Raw genomic sequence first — 21288 nt, forward strand, 5'->3', positions numbered from 1 at the left:
ATGGCTGCCTGAAAATTTTCTTATCCATTGGATGGGAAATTAAAGACTATGTCCTCCCCTAAGTTTAAAAAAACAAACAGTATATTTTACATTTATTTTATTTCCCTCTGTCTGTAGGTTTTCGCTATGTAATGTGACAACAGCATGAGATTGGGACAGAGACCCTTATTCCAGCCATCTATCAATTAATTTACTGGGTGACGCAGTTATGACAGAATCACAGTTTTTTTCTGCTGCAGATTTAGCAAAGCTCAGAATGCGGAGCCCTGTATAACCCCGCCCACGCCACTGATTGGCTAATATGTGATGGGGGATGGGTTGGACCAGGAGGCACGAGGCATATAGTGCTGTATTGATAATCTCCAGCTGATAAAACACTGATTTTATTGAAACAGCAAAAACCAGCCCATTAAGTGACACATTGCTGGAATCAGGGTCTCTGCCCCTACATCATGGTGTTCTCAGATTACATAGCAAAAACTTGGTGACAGATTCCCTTTAAGCTCTTCTTTCAAGGCTGCAGAGGTCCTCCACTGGTCTCCATACTTCTTGCCCTGGCTGGACAGGAAAGTAAGTGCTGCAACAATGACTAAACTCACTAATATGACCAGTGATGGGCTGCAGTGATCACGTCTGTCTGTCCAGAACAGGATGTACACACACTGGCAGAGTGGTGGAAAAGAAGAGTCAGGAAATCAGTAAGGTTAGTATACTTTATTATATGTTAGAGCATTCTGTATCGTTTTATTAAAAAGTGTTTATTGGGGGAGGTGGACAACCCCTTTAATAACCGAATGGCCCTTTAGGATAATTTTCAAAATGTTCCTAAATGTAAAAGGTAGAAGTTCTAATAAAAATGATATTAAGGAACTCTGGGTCTCATGCACATGCCAATGCATGGTGAAGAGGTGCAGGTGGTGCTCCTGCAGTATTGGGGACACCTGTAGGCTCCTCCTGTGCCCTTGAAGCACCATATTCACCTTCTGCATTTAATCAGTGGCATGTAAGCGTAGAGCATGGTGAGCGTAGAGCATGGTGAGCGTAGAGCATGGTGAGCGTAGAGCATGGTGAGCGTAGAGCATGGTGAGCGTAGAGCATGGTGAGCGTAGAGCATGGTGAGCGTAGAGCATGGTGAGCGTAGAGCATGGTGAGCGTAGAGCATGGTGAGCGTAGAGCATGGTAAGTGTAGAGCATGGTAAGCGTAGAGCATGGTGAGCGTAGAGCATGGTGAGCGTAGAGCATGGTGAGCGTAGAGCATGGTAAGTGTAGAGCATGGTAAGTGTAGAGCATGGTAAGTGTAGAGCATGGTGTGTCTGCATGTCAGATGTACCTAAAAAATGATCGCAGTTGCCTGCAGGCAATATAAAAAAAAATAACCCACTATCTGGCATATTTAACGCTAGTGATGCATTGTAAGATGGCTTTCCTGACAGCGTGGCTCTTATCTGTATGGACAGCTCATTTCATTACAGTGCAGGCACTCAGAAGGAGATCTTATTCAGTGCAAAGTATTGATCCTTCAATATAATAGGTCTGATGGACTCGCTCTAGTTTATCATGAGCGCCGCAGGCCGGCAAGGATCATAACTCAGAAATGACAGACACTGAGGAAAATGAAGCCATAGAGATGCCACAAGGGAGGGCGCATTAATATAGAAAATGTACATGCATTCATTAGAATCCTCAATGAGAACGTTCTTAGTGCCCCGAACGTAGGAAAGCAGTCGTGTAGTAGGCAGGTTTCAGAAAAATGGATTTTAAGTAGCGGCAATATTTCCTGCCAGCATTTATAGGAATAAATAGAAAATGTACATGTAAGGTAATATAATGTGATTTATGACCCGATTAGCTCTGTAAATGTTTAACACTTGTGGCATATTCTGCTTTGGACAAGAAAACAAGACGCGATTAACATGTCAAGGGGTGAGGTTGTGCCAAAAGGAGTCAGACTAAACCGCCAATTCCCAATCTGTACTTGGCAATCCAGCCACAAACATATATTGCCTAACCATATGGCATGCTAGGTTAGTGGGCCTGATCACTGGGACCCAACGATGGCTTTTACTCAACGTGGAGCACTTACCATGCCATACATTGGTGGGTGATTGACCATACCATAGAAACAATATAAAATATTGTAGATCAGTTATAAACATTCATGCCTGGAATGCCCCTTATTTATTAAAACCAAAAAATCCAGTGGGGTTTGTGTGTGGTCACAGGGAGTCCCCTACAACATTGTGGCCGCACCCTTGCTAGAGATCTGGTTGAGACTTGTACTAAAGCCTAGGTGAATAAACTTCCCCTTGCAGAGGATAGAAGTGGTCAGATTCTTGCATGGTCTTTAGTCTCAAAACATTAAAGAAGATTGGATTCCATTTTATTTTTTGGGGGGTAATTGGGCATATATAAACTCTTAAATCTTTGGGTTGGAGATTATGGGCCAGATTTATCAAAGCTTTTACGCCAGAATACTGTGTAAAAAATATTTGAAAAGTTGCATTATTTATCTGAAACTAGAGGCTACTCCTAAAATTTTGTGTCTTTTGGCCTTTTTAAGCAATTTTTGCCCAGGTCCAACAGCAGGCGGTGTGGCGACAGACGCTCGTTAAATTCATAACGAGCAGTAGTATTCATTACACCATAAATCCTACTCCAGCAGGGACCGGAATAGGATTTGTTGCGAGGTGCACACTGTTGTGTATGCCACCCGTCCAGCGCTCCTGATTCATGAAGATATATACTCCTCTTCATGAATCAGGTGCATCTGAATCCAGCACATCTCATCAATACCAGCGTGAATTACATCAATCTTGATGAATCGGGCCCTTTGTGTCTACATTAAAAAGGGTTGTCCGGTTAAGAAAACCCATTTTTATAAATCCTACTGGAAAACACAGATAATAGTGGGGTTCCTCTGTTCAGGACCCTCATTTCTTGACAAGTGTGGAGAGCGGTTACAAAAAGCGCCTCTCTCCTAAGGACAGGTCCTGTTCTACATTCACTGCAGAATGCTTAATACTCTCTGTGGTGGAGCTATAGGAAACCTGAACACCTACCCCAAGGTATATTCCCTAGAGATCCTGGCAGGGGGACACTTTGTAATAAGCATATTGTCAAGGGACTTTTTGTGGATTGCCCAAAGTGGAGAACCCTTTTAAAGTACATTAGGGTTCCTTCCTTTCTCAACACAAGTAACCTTACCCATTATACTATCTGGTTACAAAAGATTTGCATAACTTCATTCACTTTTCTAAAATTAAGTCTAAAACCCTTGCAGTTTCTGGATCTGCTATGTAAGGCAACCAGTTTTAAAGAAGCACTCCCATGAAAATGTTATCCTCTTAATATATTGCAGTCATCATATTATATAGCACTGTGAACTTACAATTGCTTATTTTGCCCTTCTACTCAGCTAATTTTTCTCTTTTCCATTAGGTGAATGACATCACATGATTAAAAACTGACTAGCTGAATCCTTCTAAGCTCTATGTAGAAACAGGAGGTCAATTTCCCGTGTATGAGTCATAAGTCACTGCAAAAGTCAATGGGAGGAGCGGAGTAGCTGGGTCAGGAGTTAGAGAGGAATGATTTCTGCAGGGACAAGACACCTCCTGTTACTGCATAGAGTAGAAAAGAGAAGAATTAGATGGGTAGAAAGGCAAAATGAGCAATTGTAAGTACACAGTGCCATATAATATGATGACTGCAATATATTAAGAGGAAAAACTTTAATGAGAGTGCTTCTTTAAGAATGCAATGCGGTACTGTATTCTACCCCTTCAGAAGGATTTGATGTCCATTATTCTGATTTTTGCACAAGTCCTCAGGTATATTCTTCTCTTGTAGTCTGTTAGGCTAGGAACACAAAACAGAATAATAATAATAATAAAAAAAAAAAATTGGTCCAATTTTCATCCAGAAAAGTGGGACGATTTTTTTCTCACTTGTCATCCATGTGCAGTCCATGTTTTACAGTAGCAGCTATTAATTATTTACAGGACCATTTACAGTTTTCTATGTTATAGAATTGTAACGTATCCGTAAACATTGGGCATCCGATGTTTTATACACCCATACATTTGAATGGGTGAGTCTCATCCGATTTCAGAGTGAAATTGCAGAATGCTGCAATTTTTTTTTTTTTTTTTTTACAGACAGATACTGACAGTGGAAAAAAATCGATCAGCTGCGCTGCCCCATTGAATAGCATGGGTCAGTGTGCTATCAGATGAAAAATTTGATCGCACTCGTCCGATTTATATGCTCGTTGTCACGGGTGTGTCAGAGGTGACAGACAGTCGCCCTGCAGTTGGTTGCAGGAGATCTCTACGTTTGGCATTACAGACATCTTCTTAGAGGCTGGCTGTCTCTAGGACCCAGCAGCTACCTCCCTCTGGCTAATTAACTCCCTGGCCTGAGTGTATAAATAACTAGTGTGTCTGAGAGGGAGGTGCCGGCGATATTCACTACTACTTGTGAGGCTTTAGCAAGAGCAGTACTTCGTCTTCTCTGGAGCTCGAGGCCGTGTGCGCATTTGTCTGGAGTAGTCTAAAGCTAATCAATCCCCCCCTGTTTGTCTACCATTGTTGTCTATAGAGTTTAGTGGAGATCGACTAGATCTCATCTCATCTCATCCCTTCCCTAGCCATACAGTGGGTACGGAAAGTATTCAGACCCCTTTAAATGTTTCACTCTTTGTTTCATTGCAGCCATTTGGTAAATTCTAAAAAGTTCATTTTTTTCTCATTAAAGTACACTCTGCACCCCATCTTGACTGAAAAAAAAACAAACAGAAATGTAGAAATTTTTGCAAAGTTATTAAAAAAGAAAAACTGAATACTTTCCGTACCCACTGTACGCCAGGGAAAGTCAGGGCGAGGCATGCGTGCGGCAATTGGTGGAGAGTCAATACAGGGACGGTAGTTGAGACAGGGTGACACTAGACCAGACTAGGAGGTCTCCACTCCTCCCCTTTCCCTAGTGTCTGGGCTCCCTTTCCCTCTGTATTGCATTAAGTGTTTCCCACACCCTGTGTGACACTTGTTCACGAGCCCTTAGGCTAATTATACACATTTCTATATCGCCTCTCTGACCCATACAATTGTCTCGATTGAGCATGCATATGTTCTGAGATGGGAGCGGGGAATAAGGTGCTGTCAGACATCTCTAATGGCAGCTTATCTCAGATGAGATCAAAGGGATAGGGCATATTGAAATCCACATGCCTGATCCTTACCTCCCCTGACATCTCCTGGGATGTCCCCATACTCCTTTTAAAATCTTCTTACAGTATATTAGACTTCCTAGGTCTAGTTCGCAACACCGGCTTTTCTCAGATGGAACCAATGACATTAGTTAGTAAAGGCCACCTGTTTTAAGAGCTAAATGGCAACTTCAACCTTGGCAACTAGTCCTTTCCTTCAAGATGACCTATGTTACATCTAGACTGATTTATAAAATGCAGAAAACTAAAAGCAGGATGGTGTGAATGGGTCACCCTGTGAAATCTTGGCAGCTTTGTAAATGAACGGAAGCGTCTTTGCAATAAACAGCATACTTATAAGACAGAAAGACATTGTTACTTACTCTGTGGCGTACAAGTTAGCGGTGGCTTTGATGATCATGTAGCACAGTGTAAGGGCGCTGAGAAGGCCAAAACTGGCAATAATGAACCATTCTTCTGTTGACAAAGGAAATGGGAGGGAGTCACTCTCGACAGCAATTTCAGCAGCAAGGCCAACACATCACTCCCATGCCCAAAGGCTGAAGGGAAAAAGAAGAAGGGGCGGCATTTTGTGGCCACGCCATGGGACTGAGCCGACCGGCAAGGATGGAAAGCGGAGATTAGTATAGTTACTTGTAGGAGAAAGAAAAAGGACAATTAGCAGAAATGGACTGTATGCAGAAAGGACAACAGTAAGAGTCAGGATAGGCGGAATAATGGCGAGTGTGGAGATCAGTAAGTGGAGACGAGCAGGTAACAGTGCACAGAACACAGTCTGACATTATCTTTTCTTAGTAGACACCAGGTTATTCCATTCAATAAAACACATTTCTATATATTAGAAGTAGACATGAGGAAAGAATCTTTGGATATTTTATCCCACATACACAGAATACTTAAAGACAATCTGTCAGCAGGAGTTTGTCAGGTAATCCAAGAGCAGCAAAATGTAGGGGCTATGACCCTGATTCCAGGAATGTGTCACTTACTGGGCTGTGTGTTATTTCAATAAAATCAGTGTTTTATCAGCAGGATATTATCAATAGAGTACAAGCTGCCTCGTGCCTCCTGGCCCAACCCCGTCCCCACCAGTGATTGGCGGCTTTCTGTGTACACTGTATATTGACAGAAAGCTGCCAATCAGTCATGTGAATGGGGTTATACAGGGCTCAGCATTCTGAGCACTGCTAGATCTGCAACAGAGAAAACAGTGATTGTAACAAAATGATGCGGACCAGCAATGCTGGAATCAAGGTCTCAGCCCTATATTATGCTGCTCTCAGGTTAAATAGCAAAAACCTGGTGACAGTTTTCCTTTAAACTACCCTTGTAGTTTACAATGAAAACGGATGATACACATAAATGTAATGTCAAGCAACCTAGTGTCCTACTTAGGTACAATGGTACCATAGCTGCAGAATTCTGGTCCTTCGGCCGCTCCTTTTCAAAATGTCCGTCTCAGTCTCATGGAGAGCATTCCCAAACAGTCTGTAAACCTCCCTTCACTGCGCTCTGATAGGACCAGTAATGATTACAACGGCAATGGATGGTGCATCTTATACATCAGTGAATAAAATATTCCAGTTGCAAATCTTTATTCATTAGATAGTGGAATGCATTGAGAGCAATAAAACAAAAAAATGATCATTGTAAATTAAAATTAATATCCCATGTAGGTCTGGAATTCAAATGATACTCAAAATCAAAGTGGAAAATCAAATTACAGGCTGATCCCACTTCAGTGGAAATGCCTCAAGACAAGGAAATGATGCTCAGTATTGTGTGTGGCCTCCACGTGCCTGTATGACTTCGTTACAACGCCTGGGCATGCTCCTGATGAGGCGGCGGATGTTCTCCTGAGGGATCTACTCCCAGACCTGGACTAAAGCATCAGTCAACTCCTGGACAGTCTGTGGTGCAACATGGCATTGGTGGATGGAACGAGACATGATGTCTGAGATGTTCAGGTCTGGGGAATGGGCAGGCCAGTCCAAAGCATCAATGCCTTCATCAAGTAGGAACTGCCGACACACTTCAGCTACATGAGGCCTAAGATTGTCATGCATCATAAGGAACACAGGGCCCACTGCACCTGCATACAGTATGGTCTCACAATCTCTCTGAGGATCTCATTTCGGTACCTAATGGCAGTCAGGCTACCTCTGGCGAGCACATGGAGGGCTGTGCGGCTCTCCAAAGAAATGCATCCCCACACAATTACTGACCCACCTCAAAACCGGTCATGCTGGAGGATGTTGCAGGCAGAAGAACGTTCTCCGTGATGTCTCCAGACTCTGTTATGTCTGTGACATGTGCTCAGTGTGAACCTGCTCTCATGCGTGAAGAGCACAGTGCACTAATGACGAAATCTGCCAATCTTTGTGTTCTCAGGCAAATGCCAATCACCCCGGAACGTTGTTGGGCTGTAAGCATGACACCCACTGGTGGACGTCGGGCCCTCATACCACCCTTATGGAGTCTGTTTCTGACAATTTGAGCAGACACATGGATGTTCGTGGCCTGCTGGAGGTCATTTTGCAGGGCTCTGGAACTGCTCCTCCTTGCACAAAGGAGGATGTAGCGGTCCTGCTGCTGGGTTGTTGCCCTCCTTCGGCCCCTTCCACGTCTCCTGTTGGAGTGGCCTGTCTCCTGGTATCTGCTACATGCTCTGGACACTGTGCTGACAGACACAGCAACCCTTCTTGCCACAGCTTGCATTGATGGCACAATGGATGGATGAGCTGCACCACCTGAGCAACTTCTGTGGGTTGTAGACATCGCCTCATGCTATTGTACCTCTAGGGGTGAGAGCAATGACAAAATGCAAAAGTGACCAAAACAACAGCCAAAAAGGATGAGAACAGAGAAATGGTCTGTGGTCACCACCTACAGAACAACTGCTTTATAAAGAGGTGTCTTGCTAATTGCCGATCATTTCTACTGGTTGTCTGTTCCATTTTCACAACAGCAGGAGAAATTGATTCCCAATCAGTGTTGCTTCATAACTGGACAGGTAGATTTCACAGAAGAGTGATTCACATTGTGTTTAAGTGCTCCCTTTATTTTTTTGAGCAGTGAACATACATACACACACACACATACATACATGTATAATAACATTTTCATTTTAGACTGTAGAGTAGCTTTGATAATTAAGGAAACTTATTACCAAATATGTCTTTTATAACTTGGTCAATCCAAGAGAATGTAGATTGGGGCACTATCTATTAATAGTAGTCATATTTGATTCCACAAAAACAAACAAAAAAAACAACATTATACCATTTGAAGTATATTTCCTTACGCAAAATCTAAATTGGCTATATACTAGGAAAGCAGAAGTTACAGCAGCAGCCAACGTTTGGCAATGATGTTTCCTTTACGAAGGCTCTGCTTACATCAGACTTCGAGATTGTGCCATCAATATGTCATCAGCATATGGCGGAAGAAACCGAGTGACCCTCACATCAGTTGATATTTACCATGTGGATGTTAACAGAGGTGTAGTGGATTTTCACACATTTCGGATTTTCCTAGGGTATTTTACAAGAGGATCATCTGCGGAGATCGGTGTCTGACACTCAGGTTTTTGTAGGGGATGTACCATGGGTCCGCAGATGGATGAGCCCACTGTCATTAATAGAGAGTCATCTGTCTTTTTAGATAGTGGTGGATTTTTTTTGCCCTAAGGTAGTAGCAACTATCGAAGCAGATCTTTTTTGTTCCAGAACAAGTGAATAGGACATCAAATATTCCAATCACTTTTATCAGATCGGAAATGTTACCGCGTTTGAAAAAAAAAAAAAAAAAAAGTATTTTTATTTTATGTTTTGCTGCGGCGTTTTTGAAAGAAACAGGAAATTAGTTGCCAATTTTAACAGGTGACCAAGTGTCGTTTTATCTTCATTTTTATCAATGACGCAAGTTTCACATATTAGTATTTCGCAATCCGTATCTTTGACTCAGATGCACGGACTGACGCGGGTCTCCAAACCTGAACTTGGCAGCGTCATGGACATATAGTACGGGACAGGAGACCCGAGACCGGTCTCTGGATTGCTGTGGAGTACAGCCTGCGAAACACGAATCTGTGAAACCGGCCCAACAAACTAACAATTAACTGAGCAGTTCATTCAATGAGGACAACAAATATGGTGGCAATTTGTGATCACTTTTACAAAAATACCAAGAGAAAAGTGCAAATGTCTTCAAGTATAACAAAATCCCAAAATGTTAAAATGCAAGAAAAGGAGACGACACACAATAATATAATAGCAATATAATATATACCACATGGACACTGATGGCTCATTAGTTATTACCCAGTAGCTACTACACATGCAGGAGACCAAGGTAGCACAGAACCACCAGAGTCCAGCGGTGCAGTCCTATCAGCTATTGGCTGCTATCGCTGTGTGCACACTCCTACAGGGAAGGCTGTCAATCACTGAGTAAGACCGCCCACTGGACTCTTAAGCTCTGAACAAGCAGAGATTTCCGTGAATAAACTACTAGGTATACAGAAAGATTTCCCACAAAAATATATCAATCTTCTCAGCTCCTCCTGCTCTGTAACATGGTGCCTGCAGCTTAAACTGTATTTTCAATGTGACAAGTTTTATTTAAATAGGTTGGACAACCTTATTTCAGTATGACATGCTCCAATTTCTCTAACACCCTGAAATCCCCTGTTATGGCTAGGGAAGGCTTAAAGCCCCTTACACACAACTCTATTGTCGGCAGAACCTCTAGATATAGATGGGTTTGGCTGACAGTCTAATATGTATAAGCAGCTGGCATGTCTGATTTTGGGCTGCCGATCCTTTTGTTCTCTAAGAGATAAGCTGCCGCCAGAGGAGTCTGGCAGTGGCTCACTCAGAGAACACAGGAGAGCCGGGTGAGATAGCCGCCGGCCGAATGATTAGCAGAATCACTGTATGGGGGGTTTTAGTGGTTATACTGTGCAGAAGAAATAATAAAATGATAAGTACTGTATGGGTTCACTTCAATCTATTGCACAGTAACAACGCCTAGCATGACCTGACAAGCTGAGTTTTGCAAAGCTTTATAGCCCCAGGATGGAGAACGCTCCTCAGACTATTTCTGTTATAAGGCATATCACAATATAAAACGTGATGTATCTTCCATTTTTGTATTTGAGGCAGGATAGATCTTTGCCGATAATCATTGTCATTAGCACATAAATCATCTATAACTTCCGCAGTGCAATCATTTTCTCTACTAGTGTTAAAAGCGATTTCAATTTCTCAACCATATAAAAATTAGAGTTAGGAACTTGGAAATAATTTACAGTCTATGATGCTTTGAACATTTACACACATCATCATAAATCCACTTTTTCATCGCCTCGGTTGATGGTTCCCATTTATTCCAGTGACAGTAAGTAGATGTGCTGTACAGTCACAGGAGATCTGGTTCTGCCATGCTAACAGAAGCTTCTTCTAGAGTAAAAAACAGGTTTTAAAGGGTTTTTCCTCTACAAGAATATTCATGGCCTATTCTTAAGATGGATCATTAATATCAGGTCAATGGGGGTCTGAGACCCGGCACCTCCACCGATAAGCTGTAACCAGCCTGGTCAGCAAAGTGGAAAACTCCTTTTAGAAGTTCATAAGGGCAATTTTGGATTTGGTTAAATTAGGGTCTTAAGAGGTGGCAAGAGTATTTTCTATATACACAGCAGCACGAGTCCAACCTAAATACTTAAAGAGAACCTTTAAACTTTAATGACATGTGTTGTAGAAAATGTTTCCATTACTTTCTTACTACCTCCTTGAAATGTATGAATAAATGGACGAATGTGGGTAAACCTTCCCCTTATTAAGGGTTTGTTTCACTATGCAGTCTGATACTATGGCACACCCTATACCGTAGCACACCCTATTGACAAAATGGAAAAATAACACCCAGTTGTTGATTTAATTTCATAGGTTTCCAGTAGAAATAACCGAGGAACAACACAAGACAATTTTAAATAAATATACATCAGCGCTGGTGTTTGACATGTAAAAATCTCTCCAGTTATCAGAAAGCATCTGATAATTACACAAATTGCTGTAAGGGATATCGCATTGACGGGATTCACTCATTAATTGCATTAGAGCAGGACATCCATGGGGCATGTACAACCCTTCACCAAAGGCTGCAATTTTTGGATCCATGCACCTTGTATATAACGCCCCTTGTGAATTACAGAATGCAGCAAAATAATGCTAAATATGACAATTAATGAGACCGGTTAGGCAAGTCTGTGCAGTATTATACACAATGTAATGATGTTATTATGATGTTGGCTTTTCACGCACCGGTTTGTGTAGATAGGAGATTACATTCGGTTATATAATAGAGAGTAAATCTTATTTCACCGACTCCACAATGCAAACCTGAAAGATATACCTAACTTCCAGTACTTCCCAGTACAAAATTAATGTTTAATTGGCGTTAAATGTATTTAAATCCATTATTTCGGCGTACGTCAAAGCCAGTCCTAAAACAGGTCCCATTACACACTTGAATACTTCTATATTTTGTACCAGGCCACCATGACAGCTCAGAAGACACTTATCTGGGTCACTGGACAAACTTATCTGTATACAGCTCAATGAGAAGTCGACACAAATACTTGCTGTGATTACTGGGCTACTAAAGTCTGTCATACACACTAGATGACTGTTGACTGAATGATGATTCGGCTAGCAGCCATCTCCCCTGGCTCTCCCATACACAGGATCACTTGCTCTCCCAATTGCTCCTGTGTTCTTCCTGAAGTGGACATGGCCACTACACAGTGCACTGTATAGCATCGTAACTGAGCAGCTCCGGTAGCCGCTGACACCAGGTGTCGCTCCCCCACCAATCAGACATTGATGACCTATCCTAACGATAGGCCATCAATGTTTAAGTCCCAAACAAGCCCTTTAAATCCACTGACAGTCAATTGTCTGGGCCCCCACACACATTAGTAAGTAGATATCGGCAGGTTAAGATCTTAGTGGGCATAAAGGGATTATCCGATACCTGTAATGACCTTTATTAGTATTTATCTTTAACTCTTAACCACTGTTGTAATTTGCTTTATTATAAAATTCCCTACTATTCCTGTGACATTTCGTTTGAGGGGAGTCTCAAGCGTGATGCCACAGAAGGATGGCCCTGTAGTTACTCCTCCCTGAAACAGAACGTCATCAGGGGAAGGCTCTGCGGTTACTTACCACAGTTTCTTTCATTGCCGCCCTCTGATGACATCTGGAATCAATTGCAGTTATAGAAGCTGTAGGAGAGGTGAGCGCAGCGCCAGAACACTTCTTCAGTCACCTCCATCAACAAGCTGTGAGCCGACGGTGACAGAAGAGATGGTCCGGAGCTGTGCTCGCCTCTCTCTCTGCGATTCTTTTGGGATGTCATCAGAGGGCTGAAAGGAACTGTGGTAATTGACAGCAGCACAGTCCCTTGATGATGTCTTGTTCCTGGCAGGGTGATGGAAGAAGTGCAGGGCCAGCCTCTTGATAATGTCTCGTTTCAGACTCCCTTAAAATGAAACGCCACAAGAAGTTACGAAAAAAAAAGCACATTTAGGAAACATCTGTATAAGGAGAAGAGTGGCATATTTTAAAATAAAGCAAATTACAAAAGTGGTTAAGGGTTAAAAATTGATATTTATAAAAGGAATTTTAGGAATCAGAAAACCCCTTTAAGGAACTGCTATGCATGAAATCAACAAAGATGATTACGGCAGTAGCTGTTCTTGCTAGGTTATTGTGTTTTATCTAACAGCCAAAAAATGACAGCACCATTTTAAAACAGAACTATACTACTGTAAAATGCTGCCCTTGGACTGCACAACAATTTCAAGAAAACCCATTATCGTATGCTGTATTATGGAATTCTGAATTGACATAGTGGGTCCTCATTTCTTGGCCAGAGTGGAGAGCGATTCCAAAAAGTGTCTTTTGCTCCGGAGGACCAATCTTGTCCTACATTAAATCTGCTGATTTAAGTTGGCCAATGTGTAATGTTTGATTCCTTATATGGTGGCGCTGCAGTGAAATAAAACACTACTACAGATCAAAGCTGATTGCTGGGGTTCTCAGGAGGAGTACACTTTGTGATCAGCTTGTATTGAGTTTATTTGCACAGCAAAGGGTCAGGGAGCTGCTGTGTGGGAAAAAAATAAAGGGACACCAGTGCTATAGGTCCTTCATTCTCAGGAACAGTGGAGGTCCCAAAAGTCAGATGTAGCACTACGAAAGTGCGGACACTCCTTCATTCTCAGGAATGTTGGAGATCCCAGAGGTTGGATGTAGCACTACGAAAGTGCGGACACTCCTTCATTCTCAGGAATGTTGGAGATCCCAGAGGTTGGATGTAGCACTACGAAAGTGCGGACACTCCTTCATTCTCAGGAATGTTGGAGATCCCAGAGGTTGGATGTAGCACTACGAAAGTGCGGACACTCCTTCATTCTCAGGAATGTTGGAGATCCCAGAGGTTGGATGTAGCACTACGAAAGTGCGGACACTCCTTCATTCTCAGGAATGTTGGAGATCCCAGAGGTTGGATGTAGCACTACGAAAGTGCGGACACTCCTTCATTCTCAGGAATGTTGGAGATCCCAGAGGTTGGATGTAGCACTAAAACAAGGCTGACGCTCCCTCATTCACAGGAATGGTGAAGGTCCCAGAGGTCGGACGTAGTACTACGCCAGTGCTGTAGTTTCTTTATTCCTAGGAACGGTGTTGGTCCTAGAAGTTGAACTCCCATGATCATAAAGTGATAACAAATGAATTTCCTGAGTTTTGGATGAAGACATGTCTATTATACATGAGCGTTACTTGTTCTAAAGTAGAAATGATTCCTACTAAGCACATTTATACCACAATATGGTCACCAATGGATTCTTCATAGTCCTCTGCTCAGGACTCAATAACAAATATGGCAGCATGTTAATGGCAGTAAATGCAGACAGGTTTAGTACTGACTTACTTGTGACAGCTATGTTAATTTCTCCTGTCCTCGGAGTGATCTCCCCCTCATGGGGGAGCTGTGATATTGCAGAAGAGCGTAGGGACTCCAGAATCAGTGATCCATCATCGACTGGGTCACTTGGTGCAGTTCCCCGTGAACTTGGTTGACTCCTGGTGAGTCGCTCTACATCGAATGCTACATTATCGCTGCATGGCACATTAGTCTGAGGAAAAAAAAAAGATGAAAATGAATTATTTTTGCAGAATTGCCCGTCACAAATATACAAAAGGACACATATAAGTTTTAAACAGCAAATACAAGAAAAAGGGAGGACATTGTCAGGCATATATATAACCAAATCTGTATTTTTTACAGTTATAGTTTTCTGATGAACATTGTACTAACAAACTTACCAACGGTTGGAAAAAAATTGCTCCACTAGGAATACCCACAAGTGCCCAATTTCAATGCAAATTTGCACAATCTCTTTTTTGCAGTCTGGTTTGGTGAATCAAATGCATGTAGTAACCTGGCAGCCATTCTACATGTTTCCATGCACCCAGTCACATCATCATGGGTAAAGAAGCACTCCAAGAATTTCTTTGTTGTTGCCAATATAGTGTAGCATAGACTACTATTAAAGAATAATCCGGGGGTTTCTGTGCATGTCTTGTGTATAGGCCATATCGGACTTGTCTGCCATCTTGATTTCTTTTTCCCTCTTAATATGGTTCCCTTAATGCAGCTAACAATTCCCAAGATGTCAGAGTCTCATTATATTCCTTTTGCTCAGTCTCAGTATATACTATGTGATGTATATACAGCATTCAGAGAGTCTCCTATATGACATATACAGCAACCTCATTGTCTTCTATATAATCTATATAGTAGAGTTTCAGTATCTCCTATGCGATGTATGTAGTAGAATCCCAGTGTATCCTATATGATGTATATACAGCAGAGTCTTGATTTATTCATGTGAAGTATACAACAATCTGTGTTTCCTAAGTGATGTATAGACAGCAGAGTCAGTGTCTCATATGTTATGTATAAACAGCAGTCCCAGTGTATACTATCTGATTTATATAATAGAATCTCCGTGAATTCTATGTGATGTATCTACAGCAGTCTGTTGTGTGTCCTATGTTAAGTATACAGCAGAGTCTCTATATCTATGTGAACTACACAACATATTTATGTGAAGTTTACAACAATCTCAGTGTATCCTATGTGAGGTATATACAGCAGTCAGTGCCTCCTATGTGATGTATATACAGCAGAATCAGTGCCTCCTATGTGATGTACAGTACAGACCAAAAGTTTGGACACACCTTCTCATTTAAAGATTTTTCTGTATTTTCATGACTTTGAAAATTGTACATTCACGCTGAAGGCATCAAAACTATGAATTAACACATGTGGAATTATATACTTAACAAAAAAGTGTGAAACAACTGAAAATATGTGTTATATTCTAGGTTCTTCAAAGTAGCCACCCTTTGCTTTGATGACTGCTTTGCACACTCTTGGCATTCTCTTGATGAGTTTCAAGAGGTAGTCACTGGAAATGGTCTTCCAAAAATCTTGAAGGAGTTCCCAGAGATGCTTAGCACTTGTTGGCCCTTGCGGGCCAGTCCATAGCTTCAATACCTTCATCTTGCAGAAACTGCTGACACACTCCAGCCACATGAGGTCTGGCATTGTCCTGCATTAGGAGGAACCCAGGGCCAACGGCACCAGCATATGGTCTCACAAGGGCTCTGAGGATCTCATCTCGGTACCTAATGGCATTCAGGCTACCTCTGGCGAGCACATGGAGGGCTGTCCGGCCCTCTAGAGAAATGCCACCCCACACCATTACTGACCCACTGCCAAACCAGTCATGTTGCAGGCAGCAGATCGCTCTCCACGGCGTCTCCAGACTCTGTCACGTCTGTCACATGTGCTCAGTGTGAACCTGCTGAAGAGCACAGGTTGCCAGTGGCGACTTTGCCAATCCTGGTGTTCTGTGGCAAATGCCAAGCGTCCTGCACGGTGTTGGGCTGTGAGCTCAACCCCCATCTGTGGAAGTCGGGCCCTCATACCACCCTCATGGAGTCGGTTTCTAACCGTTTGTGCAGACACATGCACATTTGTGGCCTGCTGGAGGTCATTTTGCAGGGCTCTGGCAGTGCTCCTCCTGTTCCTCCTTGAACAAAGGCGGAGGTAGCGGTCCTGCTGCTGGTTTGTTGCCCTCCTACAGCCCCCTACACGTCTCCTGGTGTACTGGCCTGTCTCCTGGTAGCGCCTCCAGCCTCTGGACACTACGCTGACACAGCAAACCTTCTTGCCACAGCTCACATTGATGTACCATCCTGGATGAGCTGCACTACCTGAGCAACTTCTGTGGGTTGTAGATTCCGTCTCATGCTACCACGAGTGTGAAAGCACAACCAACATTCAAAAGTGACCAAAACATCAGCCAGAAAGCATTGGTACTGAGATGTGGTCTGTGGTCCCCACCTGCAGAACAACTCCTTTATTGAGGATGTCTTGATAATTGCCAATAATTTCCATCTATTGTCTATTCCATTTGCACAACAGCATGTGAAATTGATTGTTAATCAGTGTTGCTTCCTAATTGGACAGTTAGATGTCACAGAAGTTTGATTTTCTTGGAGTTATATTCTGTTGTTTAAGTGTTCCCTTTATTTTTTTGAGCAGTGTATATCTCTGCCCCTTTATAAAAGGCAAACAATGCAGCTTTAATTTTTTGAGCAGAATACAAAATAAAAGTTTCTTCTTCATTGGTTACTATGATCAGAAAATACAGGGCTTTTTTTAAGACAGTTTCATAAGTGTTCACATATCTTTGGCTGCATTGGAGGGAATACAACCGGACAGGGAGGGTGGAACTGAATAAGGAGGGATTTGATAGTTGATGCCATCTTGTAGTTCACCGTAAGTTAGAGATGGAAATCCTGTCTAAACATTAGCGCTTGTATTGGACTGGGTGTCAAGCTGGAGATCACAAGAACCAACTCTCAAAAGTGAAAGGGGGAAGTCTCCAGATGTAACTGAGGTATGATGAAATAAATTACACTGCTAATCTACTGATGATGATTAGAATGTCCCCCCCCCCCACAAAAGACAGCGTATCCCCTCTCAAACTGCTGAGACCCTGAGACTAGAACTTTAAAAACCAGAGTACGGGGCTCTTTAGCACTGTCCTGAATGGGACGTACAGTGGTGGCCAAAAGTATTGGCACCCCTCCAATTCTGTCAGATAATACTCAGTTTCTTCCTGAAAATGATTGCAATCACAAATTCTTTGGTCTTATTCTCTTCATTTAATTTGCTTGCAAGGAAAAAACACAAAAGAGAATGCAGCAAAAATCAAATCATTGATCATTTCACACAAAACTCCAAAAATGGGCCAGACAAAAGTATTGGCGCCCTCAGCCTAATACTTGGTTGCACAACCTTTAGCCAAAATACCTGCGAACAACCGCTTCCGGTAACCATCAATGAGTTTCTTACAATGCTCTGCTGGAATTGTAGACCATTCTTCTTTGGCAAACTGCTCCAGGTCCCTGATATTTAAAGGGTGCCTTCTCCAAACTGCCATTTTGAGATCTCTCCACAGGTGTTCTATGGGATTCAAGTCTGGACTCATTGCTGGCCACCTTAGAAGTCTCCAGTGCTTTCTCTCAAACCATTTTATAGTGCTTTTGGAAGTGTGTTTTGGGTCATTGTCCTGCTGGAAGACCCATGACCTCTGAGGGAGACCCAGCTTTCTCACACTGGGCCCTACATTATGCTGCAAAATTTGTTGGTAGTCTTCAGACTTCATAATGCCATGCACACGGTCAAGCAGTCCAGTGCCAGAGGCAGCAAAGCAACCCCAAAACATCAGGGAACCTCCGCCATGTTTGACTGTAGGGACCGTGTTCTTTTCTTTGAATGCCTCTTTTTTTTCCTGTACACTCTATGTTGATGCTTTTCCCCAAAAAGCTCTACTTTTGTCTCATCTGACCAGAGAACATTCTTCCAAAACGTTTTAGGCTTTCTCAGGTAAGTTTTGGCAAACTCCAGCCTGGCTTTTTTATGTCTCGGGGTAAGAAGTGGGGTCTTCCTGGGTATCCTACCATACAGTCCCTTTTCATTCAGATGCCGACGGATAGTACGGGTTGACACTGTTGTACCCTCGGACTGCAGGGCAGCTTGAACTTGTTTGGATGTTAGTCGAGGTTCTTTATCCACCATACGCACAATCTTGCGTTGAAATCTCTCGTCAATTTTTCTTTTCCGTCCACATCTAGGGAGGTTAGCCACAGTGCCATGGGCTTTAAACTTCTTGATGACACTGCGCACGGAAGACACAGAAACATTCAGGTCTTTGGAGATGGACTTGTAGCCTTGAGATTGCTCATGCTTCCTCACAATTTGGTTTCTCAAGTCCTCAGACAGTTCTTTGGTCTTCTTTCTTTTCTCCATGCTCAATGTGGTACACACAAGGACACAGGACAGAGGTTGAGTCAACTTTAATCCATGTTAACTGGCTGCAAGTGTGATTTAGTTATTGCCAACACCTGTTAGGTGCCACAGGTAAGTTACAGGTGCTGTTAATTACACAAATTAGAGAAGCATCACATGATTTTTCAAAGGGTGCCAATACTTTTGTCCACCCCCTTTTTTAGGTTTGGTGTGGAATTATATCCAATTTGGCTTTAGGACGATTCTTTTTGTGTTTTTTCATTGAAGCCAAATTAAATGAAGATAATAATACCAAAGAATTTGTGATTGCAATCATTTTCAGGAAGAAACTGAGTATTATCTGACAGAATTGCAGGGGCGCCAATACTTTTGGCCACCACTGTAGGTGCACAGGTGCAGCCCCTACTCTATTTATTGTCTATGGGACTATCAAGTACAGCTAGTCCCACAGACAATCAATGACGGTAAGGCCGCACATGTGCACCTCCACTCCAATCTGGAGGGGGCTGAATAGCAACGTTCTTGGGACTCTAAAGCCCCCATCCTGGGATCGCTGGGGGTCCCAGCAATCAGACTCCCAGTGATCAGCAAGTTAATTCCCTATTTGGCTGAACAGCTTCTAGTCTGTTCTTTGAGGTCATGTTATTCATATTTTATGTTTACTGTCTGTAGATACCAACCACCACAAATTATTTTTATCAATAGTGACTTTTTAAAATTTTAAAACATTTTATGAATTGTAAGCTTTGGTCCAATATGTTGGAAATACAGGGAAAAGACTCTGAGCTAGGAACACTCAGCGGATACAGCCAGCTTCAACTTTGCAATTCGGTTACTCATTGCATCTGCTTCGCCTCTTTGAGGATGTGCCCTGCGTGCTACCTCAGTGTGGCGCTCAGGTAATAATGTATTCCTGCTGCCTTCCAGGGCTTTGATGTGTGTGAGATAGTTTAAGTACTCTTATCCTCTGCAAGCTCATCCGAGAAGCTCTCAAAATAGAATTGCTTTTAGCAAGCCACAGACTGGTCTTATGGGGAGAAGAAAAGACTGTGGAGCAGGCATTAAAGCCTCGTAGTCATAGACACATGACAGCCGGGGCCTGGTGCAACCATCACAGCAAGAAACAAAGGGATATATTTTTACATCTTTTTTCATCATATCTGAACTGCAGCCATTTATACGGCTAGCCTGCAGTCCTACTAAATCATATATAGACTATGGCATCTTCATATGTGCCAGCTCGGCTCGAATACATATTCACTAATGAGAAGTCTTATGCAAGCATATGACAAGGTGTATAGACACTATGCCAGTGAGCAATTCTGGTAGATTTCAGCTCTGAAGTCCTTAGAATTGTAAATGCAGCCATTGGCTATATTACAAGTGTCAAAATGAGATAATTTACAAAGTTACTCATGTTTTTGTATGGCCTCATTGTACACTCTTAAAGGGAATCTGTCAGCAGGATTTTGCCCCCCCCCAAACCAATTATATGTTATATAGCTCTTTTAAAGACAAGTCTAGAAATACCTTTACATGGCCAGTCTGCTCCTCCATTACGGAGAAATTAGCATTTGAATATATATGTAAATGAGGCTGTAGATCTGATGCCTCTGTCACTCCAGCTCTATTCCCCACTCAGCGCTGCCTCCTCCAGTTTGACTGATGGTGCCTTAGCCTGAAGTCACACAGCAGACAGGCTGTCAGTCAAGCAGGAGAAGGCGGCACTGGGCGGAGATTAAAGCTGGAGGTGTCAGATCTACAGCCTCATTTGGTTATATATTCAAATGGTGATTTCTCAGTAATGGAGGAAGGGACTGGCCATGTAAAGGTATTGCTAGACTTGTTTTTGAAAGAGCTTCATGTGCACATAAATAGTTTTGGGAAGGGGGGGAGGTGAAATCCTGTTAAAGGTTTCCCTTTAAATTTCTAAAATATTCACTATAGAAAGTAGATTGCAAGTACTGATATCAGGGACAACAGCAGCAGATGAGCTTAGTGATTTATGTACAGTCAGCCATTGATAGGATGTATGCCCCTTCTAGCTGTGACCTGGCTTCCTTTGCACAACTTCTATGTGGCTACTGGACATATGTTGTAATATGAAGCGTGAGGTGGTGAAAAGTTGAGAAACTGAACTTATATCAAATGACGCCAGCTGATCTGAAACCCACACAAGTTGCCAAATATCATACTTTCCACATGGATGTGGAGTCAGAGTCGTGGAGTCGGAGCCGGAGCCCATTTTGGTGGAGTCGGTGTAAAATGGACCGACTCCGACTCCTAAAATATATAATAAATTGGGTACAGTAGTTCAATGCAGTTTGTGGGGAATATTTTTTCATAAGAATTTGGGAAAGTTATGAAATGTCCTATAAATGTCTGTCCTATTCCTGATCTAAGGGTCTAGACTTTTAGCGGAGATGAATCTGTGCTACAGTAAATTTATCACTTAAACATGAGCCATGTATGAGGGAGTCGGAGTCGTGGAAATTGAGGAGTCAGAGTCGGAGGTTTGGCTTACCGATTCCACAGTCCTGCTTTCCAAAGGCTTACACAGGATGATCTTGAGGGGGAGTCTTTCTATAATTTTTATATGC

General features: G+C 42.5%; 1 protein-coding gene across 2 annotated transcripts in view; it reads right to left on the bottom strand.

Annotated features, from left to right (window-relative positions):
• Positions 1–21288, bottom strand: part of RNF130 (ring finger protein 130) — a 261704-nt gene that overhangs the window by 29409 nt on the left and 211007 nt on the right. The window contains exons 7-8 of one of the 2 annotated variants that reach the window (XM_073649771.1): positions 14231–14435; positions 5590–5683 (exon numbers count right to left, since the gene is read on the bottom strand). In XM_073649771.1, the coding sequence (XP_073505872.1) occupies positions 5590–5683; positions 14231–14435 (299 nt within the window). The remainder of the gene's footprint in view (positions 1–5589; positions 5684–14230; positions 14436–21288) is intronic. The other variant, XM_073649772.1, reaches the window with a different exon arrangement.

Source organism: Phyllobates terribilis, unplaced genomic scaffold, assembly GCF_046119375.1.
Source record: "Phyllobates terribilis strain yellow unplaced genomic scaffold, ASM4611937v1 Scaffold_10__3_contigs__length_209671492, whole genome shotgun sequence".
Classification (NCBI taxonomy): Eukaryota; Metazoa; Chordata; class Amphibia; order Anura; family Dendrobatidae; genus Phyllobates; species Phyllobates terribilis.